We start from the raw sequence: 15045 nt of genomic DNA on the forward strand, positions 1-15045 counted from the left end.
CTGGAATAATAGTTAGCACATAATTTATTTGAATTAAATTTAAAAAATAAATAACTCTAATCTCTTGAGACTGATTCCATTTCTAAATCTGAGTCAGTGGTTCTACACTGGCCAAGAAAAGCATATTCTCTGCAAACACATCATATATTAAATTACTTAAAACACAGACTTAGTTGGGGCACCTGGGTGGCTCAGTCGGTTAAGTGACCGACTTTAGCTCAGGTCATGATCTCACAGTGCATGGATTCGAGCCCCGCGTCGGGCTCTGTGCTGACAGTTCAGAGCCTGGAGCCTGCTTCTGATTCTATGTTTCCTTCTATGTCTGCCCTTTACCAGATCCAATTCTGTCTCTCTTTCTCTCTCAAAAATAAACAAACACTAAAAAATAAAAAAAAAAAAAAAAGATTTAGCAACATAGTATGCAAACTAACATGAAATGTGCCATTGTTTTGTGATTCACTCCATGCAATCCATAGAAAACATCACATTTCAAGTGTTTTCTTCATTTATTTGCATTTTTCAACATCCTGCCTTGTTCCAAAAGCATTTCAGGCAGTTTACCAAAAGAATGCATGCACTTAACTATTATAAAATAAAATAGAAATAGAAGTAAGATATCAGGATGAAGGAAAATACAATGCAAATGTGTCCACCGTTTGGGCCAGAACATTAGCTATAGTCCATAGCTAGAGGAGTTGAGCTTTAAACTCTGAGCTTCTTGGCTGCCAAAGTAAACCATGGGGTGGGGGGCGGGAGATACTCTTATTTGTAATCAAAAAATGGAAGCATAGATTTTCTTAGAGAAAATATTTTCCTACATTGAATTCTTTAAAACAATATCATATGGGTTTTATATTAGGGAAAGCTGGGTACTATTGAAAGTAATGTCAACATTTTCCCAATAAACTCAGTAATGAATTTCATATTGATGTCTCTTGTAGTCCCCTTCAATAAAAGCTGAAGGCATTACATTAACATACAACTCAGTGAAGGCAATTCTTCAAGGAGCTAAGCTAATATGGTCCAAGTATATAGCTTTCTCATGGCCCAATTTAATCCAAGGAAAGACTTTAGAGTACTTAGAGAAGTGGATGGACTGTATAACCTTCAAACAATCTTCTGTAAGTATCACTTTTCTCAGTCAGGATGGTTAGCAGACAGTTAACAATAGCATTATCTGACCCAGGAGCATGTTGTTGCTTTACAAGAAATGGGCTGGCTAGTAGCCACAATGACTGTAAAAAAAAAACAACATGGTATATAGAAAGAGCATAGATTCGCCACTCTGGCAACCTTGGGTTTTTTCCAAAGTCTGTCTTATCTAGTGTTACATTTATGAGCGCTCCCTTTCCTTATTCTAAGGACAATATCTGCGATTCTTTCCAATTCTGCAACCATGTGATTATTATTTTTATTCATATCCCAGGTCACTATGCTAACAGATGTCTATATTTTAGCAAGAGCATTTGCTCAAGTTATTAACACGTTATTTTATCTACTACTCTAAGGAAGCTGAAACTGGTTTGCCCCATGGTGTAAGACATTTTGATTTCTACAATCAAGAATTTTCCAGACTTGAAATTTTACATGTGTTCAGACATTCTAATGAAGTAATAAACTCAGAATATTCTGAATCCTATAAAACATTGTTTAAAAAATAGAAAATGTAATTAGTATGTGCTGTATTTACTTTTCATTCCACTTCAGCTACAGCATCAACAAATTCTATAGTAGCGTATTTTCCTCTTTTTTCCCCAATTAATGTGTAAAAACACATAATCTCTTGATTTTGTGATTAGCCATATTTTCCCCTTCCCACTTAATATGAGTCTCAATTACAAGCAAAACAACTTCCACAAACATGCGGAATGGTAAAATTGTGGACTTTCAGGATAATTACATAATAGAATTACAGAACAGACTATGGGAATCTAAATTTTATGAATCTCATAAATACTCTACAAAATAGCTTTATATGTTTGTATATATCATATACTTTCTAAATATATATTTTTTGTCCCAGTGATCATTCTAGTACATGTCATTCATGATAAAGCAGACATTTTTTGAGCCTCTTCTGTGCAGGAACTATGCTAGCAGCTCTGCATTGCACAGTCTGTGCTCTCAAGGAGCTTACAGTCAAGTGGAAGAAAAAAAATAAGTGAGAGAAGTATACATGCCACTATAGAGACAGACACTAGGGTGTCGTGGAAGCCCATGGAAAGAGTAATTATTGCAGTAAGAAGTAATGTTTCAATACATGTGATTTTGAGCTGAGTTTGTATAAAATGGATCTAACTAGGGGAACAGCATGGGTTGGTAATCAGTTCCTGGCTCAATTGTGGTATCATGCACAGGTTAGGGAATAAAGGAGAGTGTATAGAATTAGGTTGGGAGTGAAAGTAACCTGTAATCATTTCTGGATATTTTGCGTTTTGATTACCTATGGAATATGTAGATAGAGAAGTCTAATGAAACATAATGGGTGATAATTCTGGTGAGAGGTATTAGGTCAGTCATCTGCATATTGGTAACAGAGCCATTCAAGAGTCACTTAAAATTATTAGAAAATAGCAGTGGGTAGAAGTTAGCAGTGAATACGGCAAGGTGATATCTTCTGTAATGGCCTAGCGTACTAATATTTTTTAGTACGATCAATAGTAGATCTATGAATTACAAAGAATAGTAATAGAATATATTATGATGACTTAATCTGTATACTCTGCTTTAGCAGATCTAAGAACTGGAAGTCAGCTATCAATTCAATAGTATTTTTTCTCTAGATACATGATTTTAATTTTAAATAGATAGGAGCAATTTGCTTTACTGTATATTTGTGATAATTACTTTCAAATGGACTGAGGGGAGTTATTTTATAACTTTGTAAGACTTTGTAAGATCTACGCCAGAAAGGCTTTACTGGGCTATGGCTAAGAATTGAGAAGTTTTAGTACCATGAGAGTGCCCTGCGCTTCATTCAGTGAATTGGTAAGAAATCACAAGTGCCAACCACTGGGTTTTGACTAAACAGAGTACTCGGGACTCTTGCACTTTCGCTTGCTATTGGTTCTGAAAATAATCAAGTTTCCAAGTTCCTAGAGAGCATTCTGAAGCCAAGCCATCATCTTGTCAGGTACTAAGCTTGCCTCCGAAGTTCACACTTATATTCAGAAATTGAAGCCATTCTTTGAACAATGAAGAAAAAATAAGATGAAATTTTATTCTTAGTAGTTAAGTCAATAAAAGTTACAAATACACATTAAAATTATTTTTAACACTGCTTATGATAATATCCACAGTATTGGGATGGAAAAAAAAACCCAGCAACATACAAAAATATTCGAGGGTGATATTTGGCTGGTACATTCTGGCACAGCCCTTCTGGGTATTTACAGCCAATGTTTGTTCGGGTTGACCAGAGTATCTGTTTTGTTTTGTTAGTGCCCCTGCTTCAGAGTTTGTTAAATAATTTAGCATCACCTGTGGGTTTGTATACAGTTGAAGGGTGTTAAGTCAGGCAGGAAGGGTGCTGGTGAGAGTACAAAGTCTATCTGTACACGCTTCTTGCAACAAAGGACATTTACATTTATGTTTCTTTGTCAAAATGTCTAAACCTTGCACCATAAATCCTGACCTAACTTAATGTCCCTCTTCCAAGATACCTTTTTTGGGTTCCTCCATGCAATGTTTATGTCTTCTTTCAAAGATATAAAATGGATCTTGTAAGCCAGTAATCAAGATTTTGTAACTGAGTTATACCCATTCCTACTGTCCGCTAAGAGACTGTGCTTTTCAATGTGGTTTGAGTATTCATTTGCGCACTAAATTCTCACAGTGGTTCATTATGGCTTTGGTATAATTATCTCCCTGTTTTCAAACTAGAAGCTGAAGCAGGTAGAGGTTAAAGAATGTTCTCATGGTCAGTCCAAATTCTCTATAAGTGCCATTTGAGATTACTTTAAATGATATCTAGGAATATTCGAAATAATGATAATATAAACCCTGTATGTTACATACTTTATGGTTTAAAGGGTCTTTTTAGAAGATTGACCTAGTGATATAAACTAGGAATTTAGGAAAGAGTGTACTCCCAAGTTTCAAACACCTTCTCCAAAGAGTAATATCACATAGTATGATATTTAAAGCAGAGGTTTAAAGTCACACACATGGGAGTTTTTGTGCTTTTTCAGCCACTTAACAGACAGGAGACCTGGTTGTATCACGAAACCTCTTTAGCCTCTAGTTTGAAATTTGTAACATGGGGTTAAGTATCGAACTTACCTCCTACCCAGTAGTGATGTTATTTTTACAAATAATACTGTCAGTCTTAACCCTACACCTGACACATCCTAGTGTTCAGCACGTGTTACCATCTCGCCGTCAGTTACATATTTGGAAATTCCCCTGCATTTGTAACATGGGAACTTTGTGTGCCATTGCAGAAGAAAAGCTGTTTTATAGCTTTCATAGTGGTAGACCCTCAACCCCTTTCCTTTTATACTCCAGCCACATCTGGAAGAATGCCTCATCAGCTAGGGAAAGAGAGGAGGGAGAAACCTGATGTCAGTAAAGGACAGGAAAACCAGGCCCGTTTTTAGATCTTCTGTGCTCCCTGAGGACCTTTCTTATCTCATTTTACCTGAACATTTTGAGAATTCTTTAAAAAAATTTTTTTTAGTGTTTATTTATGAGAGAGAGAGAGAGAGAACATGAGTAGGGAGGGGCAGAGAGAGAGGGAGACACAGAATCTGAAGCAGGCTCCAGGCTCCAAGCTATCAGCACAGAACCTGATGCAGGGCTCGAACGCACGAACCGCAAGACCATGACCTGAGCCAAAGTCAGACACTTAACTGACTTAGCCACCCAGGCGCCCCGAACATTTTGAGAATTCTTAATTGAAAATAATTGATATTTGAAATTCTGTTCTAGGCCAATTCGTCCTCTAAATCTGTTGATTTACACTCTTCACTATTTTGGATAATTCATAGCTGGCTCAATTTTGTTTGCATTTAGATAACTAAGAAGACATTTATGTTAGATAGAAATGCAGATAAATGTTATTTATGTTTCCAGGTTCATTAATTCAGCTGCATATTATGTGCCTACCAGGTAGAAGGCACCATGCTAAGTGTAAGTTTATAATGGTAAACAAGACAGACGTAGCACCAGCCTTTATTGAACTTAGATTCTAATGAGAAAAGAAGACGTCGATCAAATAATCTCACTAGAAAGAATTTATACATTTTGAAAAATGCCACGATGGAAGTAAACTGAGTCCTGTGAAGCATGCATATGGGCAAAAAGACTGTGCTGCATAGAGTGGCTGGGAAGGTCTTTTTGACGACAAAGACTAAACCAAGACCAAATTATGAGAGGGGATTGATAACAGGAAATGCAGGATGGAGAGAGGCAATTCAAGTAAGGAAGTGGCATGGCCAAAGGTACCAAACAAGGAAATATTCTGAAAACTGAAGTTATTTCCTGGGACTGGTATATAACAAAGAAAAGAAGCCATGGTAAGAGGTATTGATTTTATTCTCAGGACCTTGAGAGTGTATTTAAGGGATTTAAGCTGAGGAGTGACGTGATCCCATTTGTGTCTTGAAAAAAATCCCTGTGACTACAGTGTGTCTAATGATTGGACAAGGTCAAGCCAAGCTGGGAGAGCACAAAACATTTAATTTGGTCCAGGCAGGAGATAATTGTGAGCCAGATTAGAGCGGGTGGGAACTGAACTGGGGATTATGAGGAGAAACAGCTTGTGGTTGAGCTAGGCAAAAAGCAGAATTTGTATTTTATCTTTGTCCTATGTTTTTAGTATTTATTTCACTGCCACCCGTATATGGTTAGTTTATCACCATATGAATAAAGCATTTGACACCAGGGAGAGAAATACTGTTATCTAGTTCAAGAAGATAAATTTCTTTGTTCAGAAATTGAGGTCATATGTTGTAGATGATCATTTCTCTTGTTAAAATATCTCTACATTCCATTTATTCATTCACTCATTCATTCAACAAATATTTGAATAACTACTTGTAAGAGTCAAAATGTTGCATCGTTTATTACATTTATGGTTTTGATTGTTTTCCATGTAAACAACAAAAAAACATGGTTCTTCAGGTATATGGTATCATTTATTTTTACACTGGGGATTTCCTCATGGTTTTAGGACTCCTTTTATTTATTTTCCTAAATTTCACCTTTCTAATTGATAATGATGTTTTTTATCAAGATGCTTTTCTGCAGAATTTGAACTGGAGTTTGGAAAATGTTAAGTGGCAGGCTCAACCCACATTCTGTTAATTCTTGTATTTTTCAATAGAAAAAAGAAAAAGCCTCAGTCATGATACAGAACAATGCTTACGCCGTGGCTGTTGCCAATTACGCCCCGAATCTTTCAAAAGACCCAGTTCTCTCCACCATCTCCAAGAGTGCAACCACACCAGAACCCAACAAGAAGCCGGAAAACAAGCCAGCAGAAGCCAAGAAAACCTTCAACAGTGTTAGCAAAATTGACAGAATGTCTAGAATAGTTTTCCCAGTTTTGTTTGGTACATTTAATTTAGTTTACTGGGCTACGTATTTAAACAGAGAACCTGTATTAGGGGTCAGTCCTTGAATCTAGACACAGGTGATCTTTGGGATGTATAGGAACATACAACTTTGTTTGTTTTGCTATGTACAGTCTGACTAATAACTGCTAATCTGTGAACCAACATGTACAGTATGTATATAGCTATATAGCTTACCAGTAGACCTCTAATGGAGACACGCATTTGCTAACTTGCGGAACCGCAGGCAGAAAGCACCCCGTGCCCAAAGAGCCATTGCCTTTTTTAAAGATTTACCCTAGGAACTCGTTCAAAGTGGATTTCACGTGACCTGATTCATTTCCTACTGTTCTAATTGTGATGAAAATGGGGATCCTATACCACACTTTATGAACTCTTTTGATTTAAGTCTTAAATAGAACTATTTTGTACTGTTGCCTAACGATAACGTAAGATAACGTTTTCATTCCAAGGGGAATTCTTCTAAATCACAGAACTCGTTGTATCTGCCACATCAGTGCCCTTCATGAGTGCTCAGAATCCCTGCTAGTGTAATTGGAAGCTTAGCACACATCAGAAGAAAAACTAGAGATCTGAAATCAGCTTTTAATTACTCTGTATAGCATCTATAGCACATATTACAGCATGACAAGCTCAAATAGTTAAGAGTCACTCCTGACAGAATGTTAATTATGCCTAGAATTTAATAACTATCAGAATGTCATGGCCATTACATTTTAGCATCAGAGTTTATTTGAAAGTAAAATTCAAATCCTACAGAGTATTATAATCATTGGAAACTACCTTAAATTAAAACAATAAAAATAAAAAAAAGACAAATGTGTCTTACTCTTTCCAGGTATGTGTTGTATTGAAATTGATCAGCTAAATTTTCTTGGTGCTGGAGACTGGAAAAAGCATCCAGTTTGGCTGCTGTGGAACAACATTCACATTGGATTAGAAAATTGTGCCAAAAACTCCCACTGATGAGAATTCATAGGTGTCACAGTATCTAGATGAGCACTTATACGATTCTCTTCTTTCCTGTTTACTGCAAATTCTGCCTTAAGGCTTCTTTTCATCAGGACTCAGAAGCCACTAATTACAAAGGAAAGGGCAGTGAATTGGCACATTTTTCTGTCTTGAAGCAGTGCTTTCAGATAAGAATTATGTAAATCTGCTTTTGTAAATTGCAACTTTAAATTTCATTGACTCAAATTTACAACAGCTTTGTATACCAGAAGAGGTTTTGGTAAGAGTTGAACATTTTTAAACAGAAACTTTAAAGCATCACCAACAGATTGTGGATTAGTTCACATGCACAAATATAAACATGCACACACGTATACACACACACACACACACACTAACTAAATTAGAGTGCACACACATAGCTAAATTAGAAACCACAATTTTCAATTTTATATAATTACTAAATATTAATGGGTAAAATTCATTTTTCTTTTAATATTTAAAATATACTCTCTATGCCCCTGAAATATGTTAATAGAAGTTAACAATTGTGTCTCATGCCTAGATTTAAGATTTTTGGCAAACCCAAAATCCTTTTGACTCACATCTACATTAGCAGTTATTAGTTGACTTTTACTAATAGATACACCTTTATGATGGTGTTTTTGTAGAAACATAAGTAGTCAAATAGTGGCATTTCTTGCAGTTTTGTACAGTATTTCAGTATAGTGCATAAATAAGTATGTTCATAAAATCAATAAAAGAAGTATCTTATGGAAATAAGCAAAATCACAACAAAAAGTGCTATTCCTTTGCTTCGTTTAAATTTATTTTTTTCATTTTCTTTGTTTTAGTGTGATTCTATTATGTGCTTTGCATGACTGTATTAATACCAAGGTCACAAATGCATCTTATTAACAGAATTTGCCGTGAAGACAGGCTTGACATTAAAAGTTCCCTCACAAAAGGTAATCCATAATCCTTAATAAAATAAAATTGTTAACATGAGCTAATAAATGTATTTCTTTAATTCCCTTCCAATTACAGCTTATTTGTCATCTAAATAGTTTTAACACATACAATTTATTTATACGTTGAAATGGAAGATACCCTATTTTCCTACACACTTAAATATAACATAGATCTGTAGAGTTTAGGGAAGTGTGTAAGAGTCTGAGAACATGCACCTTGCTTGAAGGCAAGCAATAAAAATGCTTTGTACGGTATACATTACTTTACACTTTAAAAACATTGTGCTTGTAAGTTCTACATTTCCCCCTTAAGATCTGACTCTAAATTATAAATTTATAAATATGTACATATGTAAAAATAGTTGTAAATAGCAGTTTCTGTAAGACAACAGAAGAGACTCCTCTTTACCTTTGACAAAGGGCTGCGCCTACATCGATGACACCAGTTTCATTAAAATTTAAGGTAGAGTGGCCAGAAAAGTTATTCTTGTTATTCTTATTTTTAGTTTGAATTGCCAAAATCTTATTTGAACCTAATAACATCCTGACAGTTCAGATTTTCTGATGATGTGGATTGGGATTTTTGATTATTTCTCTCATGTTGGCGTATTTTTTTACACATTTCTCCAACTTTTAAAATTTATACATCAAAGGGAACTTTTGGTGTTTCTGGAGAGAGGGAGGATGCTGCATGGAAAATTATTTTAAATCATAGAACCGTAGTGTTTAAAATTATTCTGCTTTCCATAAACCATTGTAAAGATGCAAAACAAAGGTGACACAAATTTATTAAAATAAGACCAAATTTTCAAGAATTACATTTTTAATACACTATCAGAGGTCTCTTTGGCCCACATTATGCCTATTTTATGCAGTTGCACATTGACATAAAGAGTTATGGTATGTACAAAATGTAGATAAGTACATGTACATATATTAGAGATAAAGTCTCATTTTTGTATAGCTGCTGCTCTGATTCAGCTAATATTTATTCAACAAATATTTTTTTTTTACCTCGTACTGTGTGTCACATCATGATGGTGTTAATAACACTCATATTGCACCCTCAGAATTTAGATGAAAATTAAAGTGCATCTCCTTCTTCTAAAGACTGAAAATCAAAGACGAAATGGAACACGTGAATTAATTTAGCACTGAGAGTTGTTTTAATAAGTTATAAGATCATGAGTGTGCTAAGATAGTGTCTGTTTTGTTTTTTCCTCCTATTCGTGTTCCTATGTTTTAAATACAAAAACGGAACAAATATAACCGGTTAGTAATTATTTTAAACTTCCGTGATTTTTAAAATGCCAGTGTTACTGCTTAGCAATCTTCAGGGATCTCTCTCTTTCGAATTTATCTCAGGTTTGAATAAGTGATCCCCTTGAGCGACATTTCCAATTTTTTTCTTAAATATTTCATAGTTTATCTTATAAAGGACACAGATGCTGTTATTTCACTCATATCTTTCTTTGGTGTGTGTGTGTACATATATATAGGTATATATATATGTACACACATATGTGTATGTATATATACACACATATATGTATATACATGTATACATACGTACGTGTGTGTGTGTGTGTGTGTATCTCATGTGTTTATGATGTGGTTCTTTTCATGGTCCTGGCTGAGGCTAAGGGAACTGAACTCTGCCATGATATCGTAGATTGTAGAGGGACACCAAAGCTCTATGGAATCTGTTTCTACTGTATTTGTCTCTACTATATTTGGCATAGCCTATCATTTCAGTGGGAGGACAAGGGAAGTAAATCAAGTCACCTTCTGCAAAATCATGTTTCTTCAGCATCAAGACTTTTTTCAAATGCTTCCTTCTTGATGCCTTAGACAATACCTATGAAGCACTGAAATGTTTATTATTTAATTTGCGATCCAAGACCATATCAATAGGTTGCTTAGTATTAATAACTTTACCAAACACCAAATATTAATAACTTTACCAAACATCAAACTGTATAGGTTGATCCTGTTCTTCGTCTTGTAACAGTCTTACAACCATCTGCATATTTTTGAAACAACTTCCAGGATTTTTTTTTTCATATAAAAAGGTTTGGAATGTTAAGGGAATCAAGCTAACTCATTGTTACCCTGTAGTGCATTTTTCCGTGTAATTGAGGTCTCATGGGAACCGTGGGTTTCCCTCTTATTAATCCAGAGTATACAGAAGCATAACATTTAAACTGGGAAGGGCTGTGGTTATTTTTAATATCCATGCTTGGAAGCCAGAGACACTTTATAAAAATCACTCATAACAGTGTGGACAAGACAAATTATAATCTTTTTCTTTATTGATTTCATGCTTAAAAGATGAAATTCAGTATTTAATGAAATTTTTAATATCCATCTTTCATAATCAACATTTGTATAAAAGATAATAATGTTTTCCATTAGTGTAAGCACTCATATTTTCATCAAGTTCAGAACAAATTCAGGACCGCAAAAATAGTGAAAGAAATATCAAAGAGAAAAACTTCCTGGAAAAAATGAGTCTGTTACTAATTAAACCCAGTGAAGCATTTTCCCTTTTAACGCCCAAGAAAAGGGAGAAATTAAATATGCATAAATATATACAGAAACATTTAACAGTTATGATTCTATCATGGTAAGCACCATGATTAAAATGCTAAAGTAGATGGAGTTCTTGTGAAGGCATGTGGGAATGGTAATCAAAAAATTATTCAAAATCTATCTGTTTCTTATCAGAATTTTGTATCCTCATGTTTTTCTTGAAAATTCTTAATCATCCAACATATTTGGACCACCGTTTTCAACTTTATTTAGTTGAAGTATTCTGTATTTGTCTGTATATGTAAAGAACATTTTCTTATATACATACTAATATACCCCACTTCAAATCACTGTCTCTATGTTGCAGTTTATACATAACATCACTTAATATGTTGCCTGATGGGAAGAACCACTGATAGATGTTTCAGTTTATAGTAGTCTTCCCCAAGAACCCTTAATAAGTTCTTAGCTTTGATTAGAAGAGTGTGTGTATGTGAGTGTGTGTGTGTGTGTGTGTGTGTGTGTGTGTGTGTATTTGCAGGTATGAAAGAACATTTTGAGGAATTCAAACAAATTTATACAATTTATTTTATTAATGGGCCCAATCCCAAATGTAGCTCTTATTACTAGCAATTAACTTAGTCAATAGAATAGTTTTTTCAGTAGATCCATAACAAACATACTAATTGGAATTTAGTCTTGAGCCATACATATGGTTACATATATCCTTCCTATAAAAGTTGTTAACATTTTTCTGATGTACTTCTAGTTGGCCCAGATGATTTCACAATTCTGCTTGTAAGGCAGGAAAGAAAATCTTTGAATTCCAAGTTTCTCAATGGAGGTTTGTAAAAGCTTTCATTAAATTATATATCTGGTTGATCGTATGCAGATGCCAAGTCCTCTCTATATGCATTACTGGTTAGTTTCATACCTTTTTGAATTGAAATGGTTCTGAGTTCATTCTAAGCCCTTCACATAGATTACCTCATTCAGTCCTCGCAACAACCGTAAATCACTGTGTGATTCTTGAAGTTCTGGACACCAACATGCCAACCCAACACATATTTTAGACGAAGTAAAAAAAAAAGCTGTATTTTTCTTTGCTTTAATTCAAATTTATATTCATACATTTTGGGGAGCACCAATCCAATAAAAAGACCACTATCTGGTTTTCTATATGACAAAACCAAGCAAACAGCAAACACTAAACTGTACAGCAACCAAGAATCCATTTTTGTGAAACTAGTTATTCATTAATATCAGTCACAATTTAGTTTCTAGGAATGTGTTGCATTTTTGTTTTTTGATCCATAGGTAATGATAATATATAAAAATGCTTAAAGTTGATTAAGAACACTATTTTGTTTTCTTCTTTATTTTCTTCTCTCTCTCTCTCTTTTTTTTTTTTTTTTTTTTTGCCAGTTTTGTTGAGGTCAGAGAGGTTTTGTTTTTGTTTACCATATCGTTGGTTTCATGACATTTAAACTCATTGGACTACAGGATTATGTATTGACTTCATCAGTTTGTTGCAAGTTACTATTTATAGAAAGAAGTCTACAGTGGCCACAAATAAATGCCAGAATTGGGATTGTCAGTGTTGAATTAGCTCAGTTTGTGTGAAAATTTCAGTTCTTCATGCTTTGTTTTAGAAGACTTACTTTACCTATAGCATACTGTCAAATTCCAGCCTATGTTATTGAATAAATATGAGTGTCTCCGACAAAGTTTATTTGTGAGAACAAATCATATTAGGAAAGCAAAACAAAGAAGTTAGGTATAGAATTAGTTTAGACATAATGGATGATAGATTTGTTCCCATTTATTTATTTATTTTAAAAAATCTTCCACATAGTAATTGAAGCATTTGACTGTTTTAAACTCTACATAATGTGTGAAATTTGATATATGATTAGAATGGTCTAAATGAAACTGAACTTTGAGCCCCAGTTTTTACAAATTAAACTTTACCATCCATGGATAAATCCTCGATTACTTATTGATCTTAGGTGCCTGCTCCATAATTGATTTCACGTTAATTGGGATCCAAATTTTTTTCAAGATTCTTCTGAGCATATACAAATTCAGGTTTTGGTGGGCTCTAAAATGAGGAATGTGACCTTTCGTGAAATATTCCCTTTGGAGTTGACATGCATGAAAACTTATGAAAGCTTCATATTTGTTGCTAAATTTGAAAAAAAAAAAACAGAAATGAAATGTTTTTTCCCTTGCTACACATTAATAATAAAATTACATGCATAGGGAATGCTTGATAAAGCTCCAACACTAAACTTTAATTATTCACATTAGGTGAAATTTGAAATTTTCTGGGTGACAATACACTTGTATGGTAGTTTTTCTCATTTGAGAAAATCATTTGAGAGCTAATAATATTTGTAATTTGTGACCTTGTTGTAATTGGGAAAAGTCACTATTTTTCACGTGTAAGATAATTTGACCTTTATTGAATGTCATTCAATATGCTGTGTCATTATGCTTGCTGTTTAAAAAAAGATACTAATCAGTCCCATGCAAATTAATGCTAAACATTATCTTTTTGTACTTATTAAAATTAATTTAAATATATTTGATCTGAAAATTGTGTTTTTTGTACTCTGGTCATTCACTACATGTTTGCTTATAAGAATTGAACTTATTGTAAATGTGACCTTTTTTACATTGGGATATAACACTGATATTTTGTAATAGTGATTTTAAATGTTGTTAGTTTCTTAAATTTCTTTTTAAAATAAAAAATTACAGGGTGACAAATTTTAGGAGGGGTTCATAAATTGCAAATGTCAATTCCTTTAACACTTTAAGAAAGTGGTGCTATGGAAAACCTAAGTTCACCCAGAAAATTGCCCTCTATCATAAAAAGTTCACATTTACATAAAAGTATTCAACAAAATAAATAAGATTTTCTTTCTGTTAGATAGACTCAAGTTCATCATTCTGTTTGTAAATGGAAAATATTACAGCTTTCTTATTCTTTCAATAATGCAATATTATTTAAATGAGCTCTTTTTATTATTATTGCAAGTAGCACTGATATGATATACTTTTAAAAGTCAAAAAGAGGGGCGCCTGGGTGGCGCAGTCAGTTAAGCGTCCGACTTCAGCCAGGTCACGATCTCGCGGTCCGGGAGTTCGAGCCCCAGGTAAGGCTCTGGGCTGATGGCTCAGAGCCTGGAGCCTGTTTCCGATTCTGTGTCTCCCTCTCTCTCTGCCCCTCCCCCGTTCATGCTCTGCCTCTCTCTGTCCCAAAAATAAATAAACGTTGAAAAAAAAAATTAAAAAAAAAAAAGTCAAAAAGATATAAGAGCAAAGCAATTTTTATCAACATGGTAAGTTCTCATGCAAGATTTCTCAACTCTACCCACATTTTAAAATCACTTGAAGTTAAAAAAAAAAATTGGTCCTACACTGCTTGTCTATAGCTTTTAGTTTAGTCACTATTAGTAAAGAAAAGAAAAAGAACCATAAAATGAAATGAATGTTACAAGTTAATTTTTCACATCATATAGTGACCTTAAGTGACAGTTTCAAACCTTATATAACAAAGTATGCATTCTGGAAATTTAATAATTAATTAAAATCACTCTTACTCTTAATTTAAATATTTTAAAAAAGTCATTTAGACTAACATGTTTTTGCTACTATTTTCCTGAGGGGAAAGTGTGCTAAATTTAAATACTGAGGTAAGTATTTACATCCTCAAATTCACATCTCCGTAAAATTATAGCCAGCAAAATCCTACATTCTTCAACAGCATTCAGCTCATTTCCCCAGTATCAATAGATAGTCTCAGCGCTGTCAAATTCTTGTAGATGAAAGCATGCTATAAATGGAAGCATTTCTGTCACGTTTGCTCTGAAGAATTCAGGAAAGGAGCAACTGAAGTTTTGTAGGGCTTTCTATGGAGTTAGAAGTTTTGTCCCCCCTTTAAAATGTAAATCCAAAGAAACTGCTGAGAAAGCAGTAAGACTCAAATAATAGTCATACCTGAAGATTGT

The 15045-nt window shown here is 34.1% G+C and overlaps 1 protein-coding gene across 4 annotated transcripts in view; it reads left to right on the forward strand.

Annotated features, from left to right (window-relative positions):
- GABRA2 (gamma-aminobutyric acid type A receptor subunit alpha2) overlaps positions 1-13615 on the forward strand; it is a 128917-nt gene extending 115302 nt beyond the window's left edge. For 3 of the 4 annotated variants that reach the window (XM_086705136.1, XM_025921342.2, XM_086705138.1), the window contains 2 exons: positions 942-1121; positions 6326-13615. In XM_086705136.1, coding sequence (XP_086561262.1) covers positions 942-1121; positions 6326-6622 — 477 coding nt within the window. In that variant the 3' untranslated portion in view covers positions 6623-13615. The remainder of the gene's footprint in view (positions 1-941; positions 1122-6325) is intronic. The other variant, XM_086705137.1, reaches the window with a different exon arrangement.
- Positions 13616-15045: the final 1430 nt, after the last annotated feature.

This window comes from Puma concolor, chromosome B1 (assembly GCF_028749965.1).
Source record: "Puma concolor isolate L17-30 chromosome B1, mPumCon1.1.hap2, whole genome shotgun sequence".
Classification (NCBI taxonomy): Eukaryota; Metazoa; Chordata; class Mammalia; order Carnivora; family Felidae; genus Puma; species Puma concolor.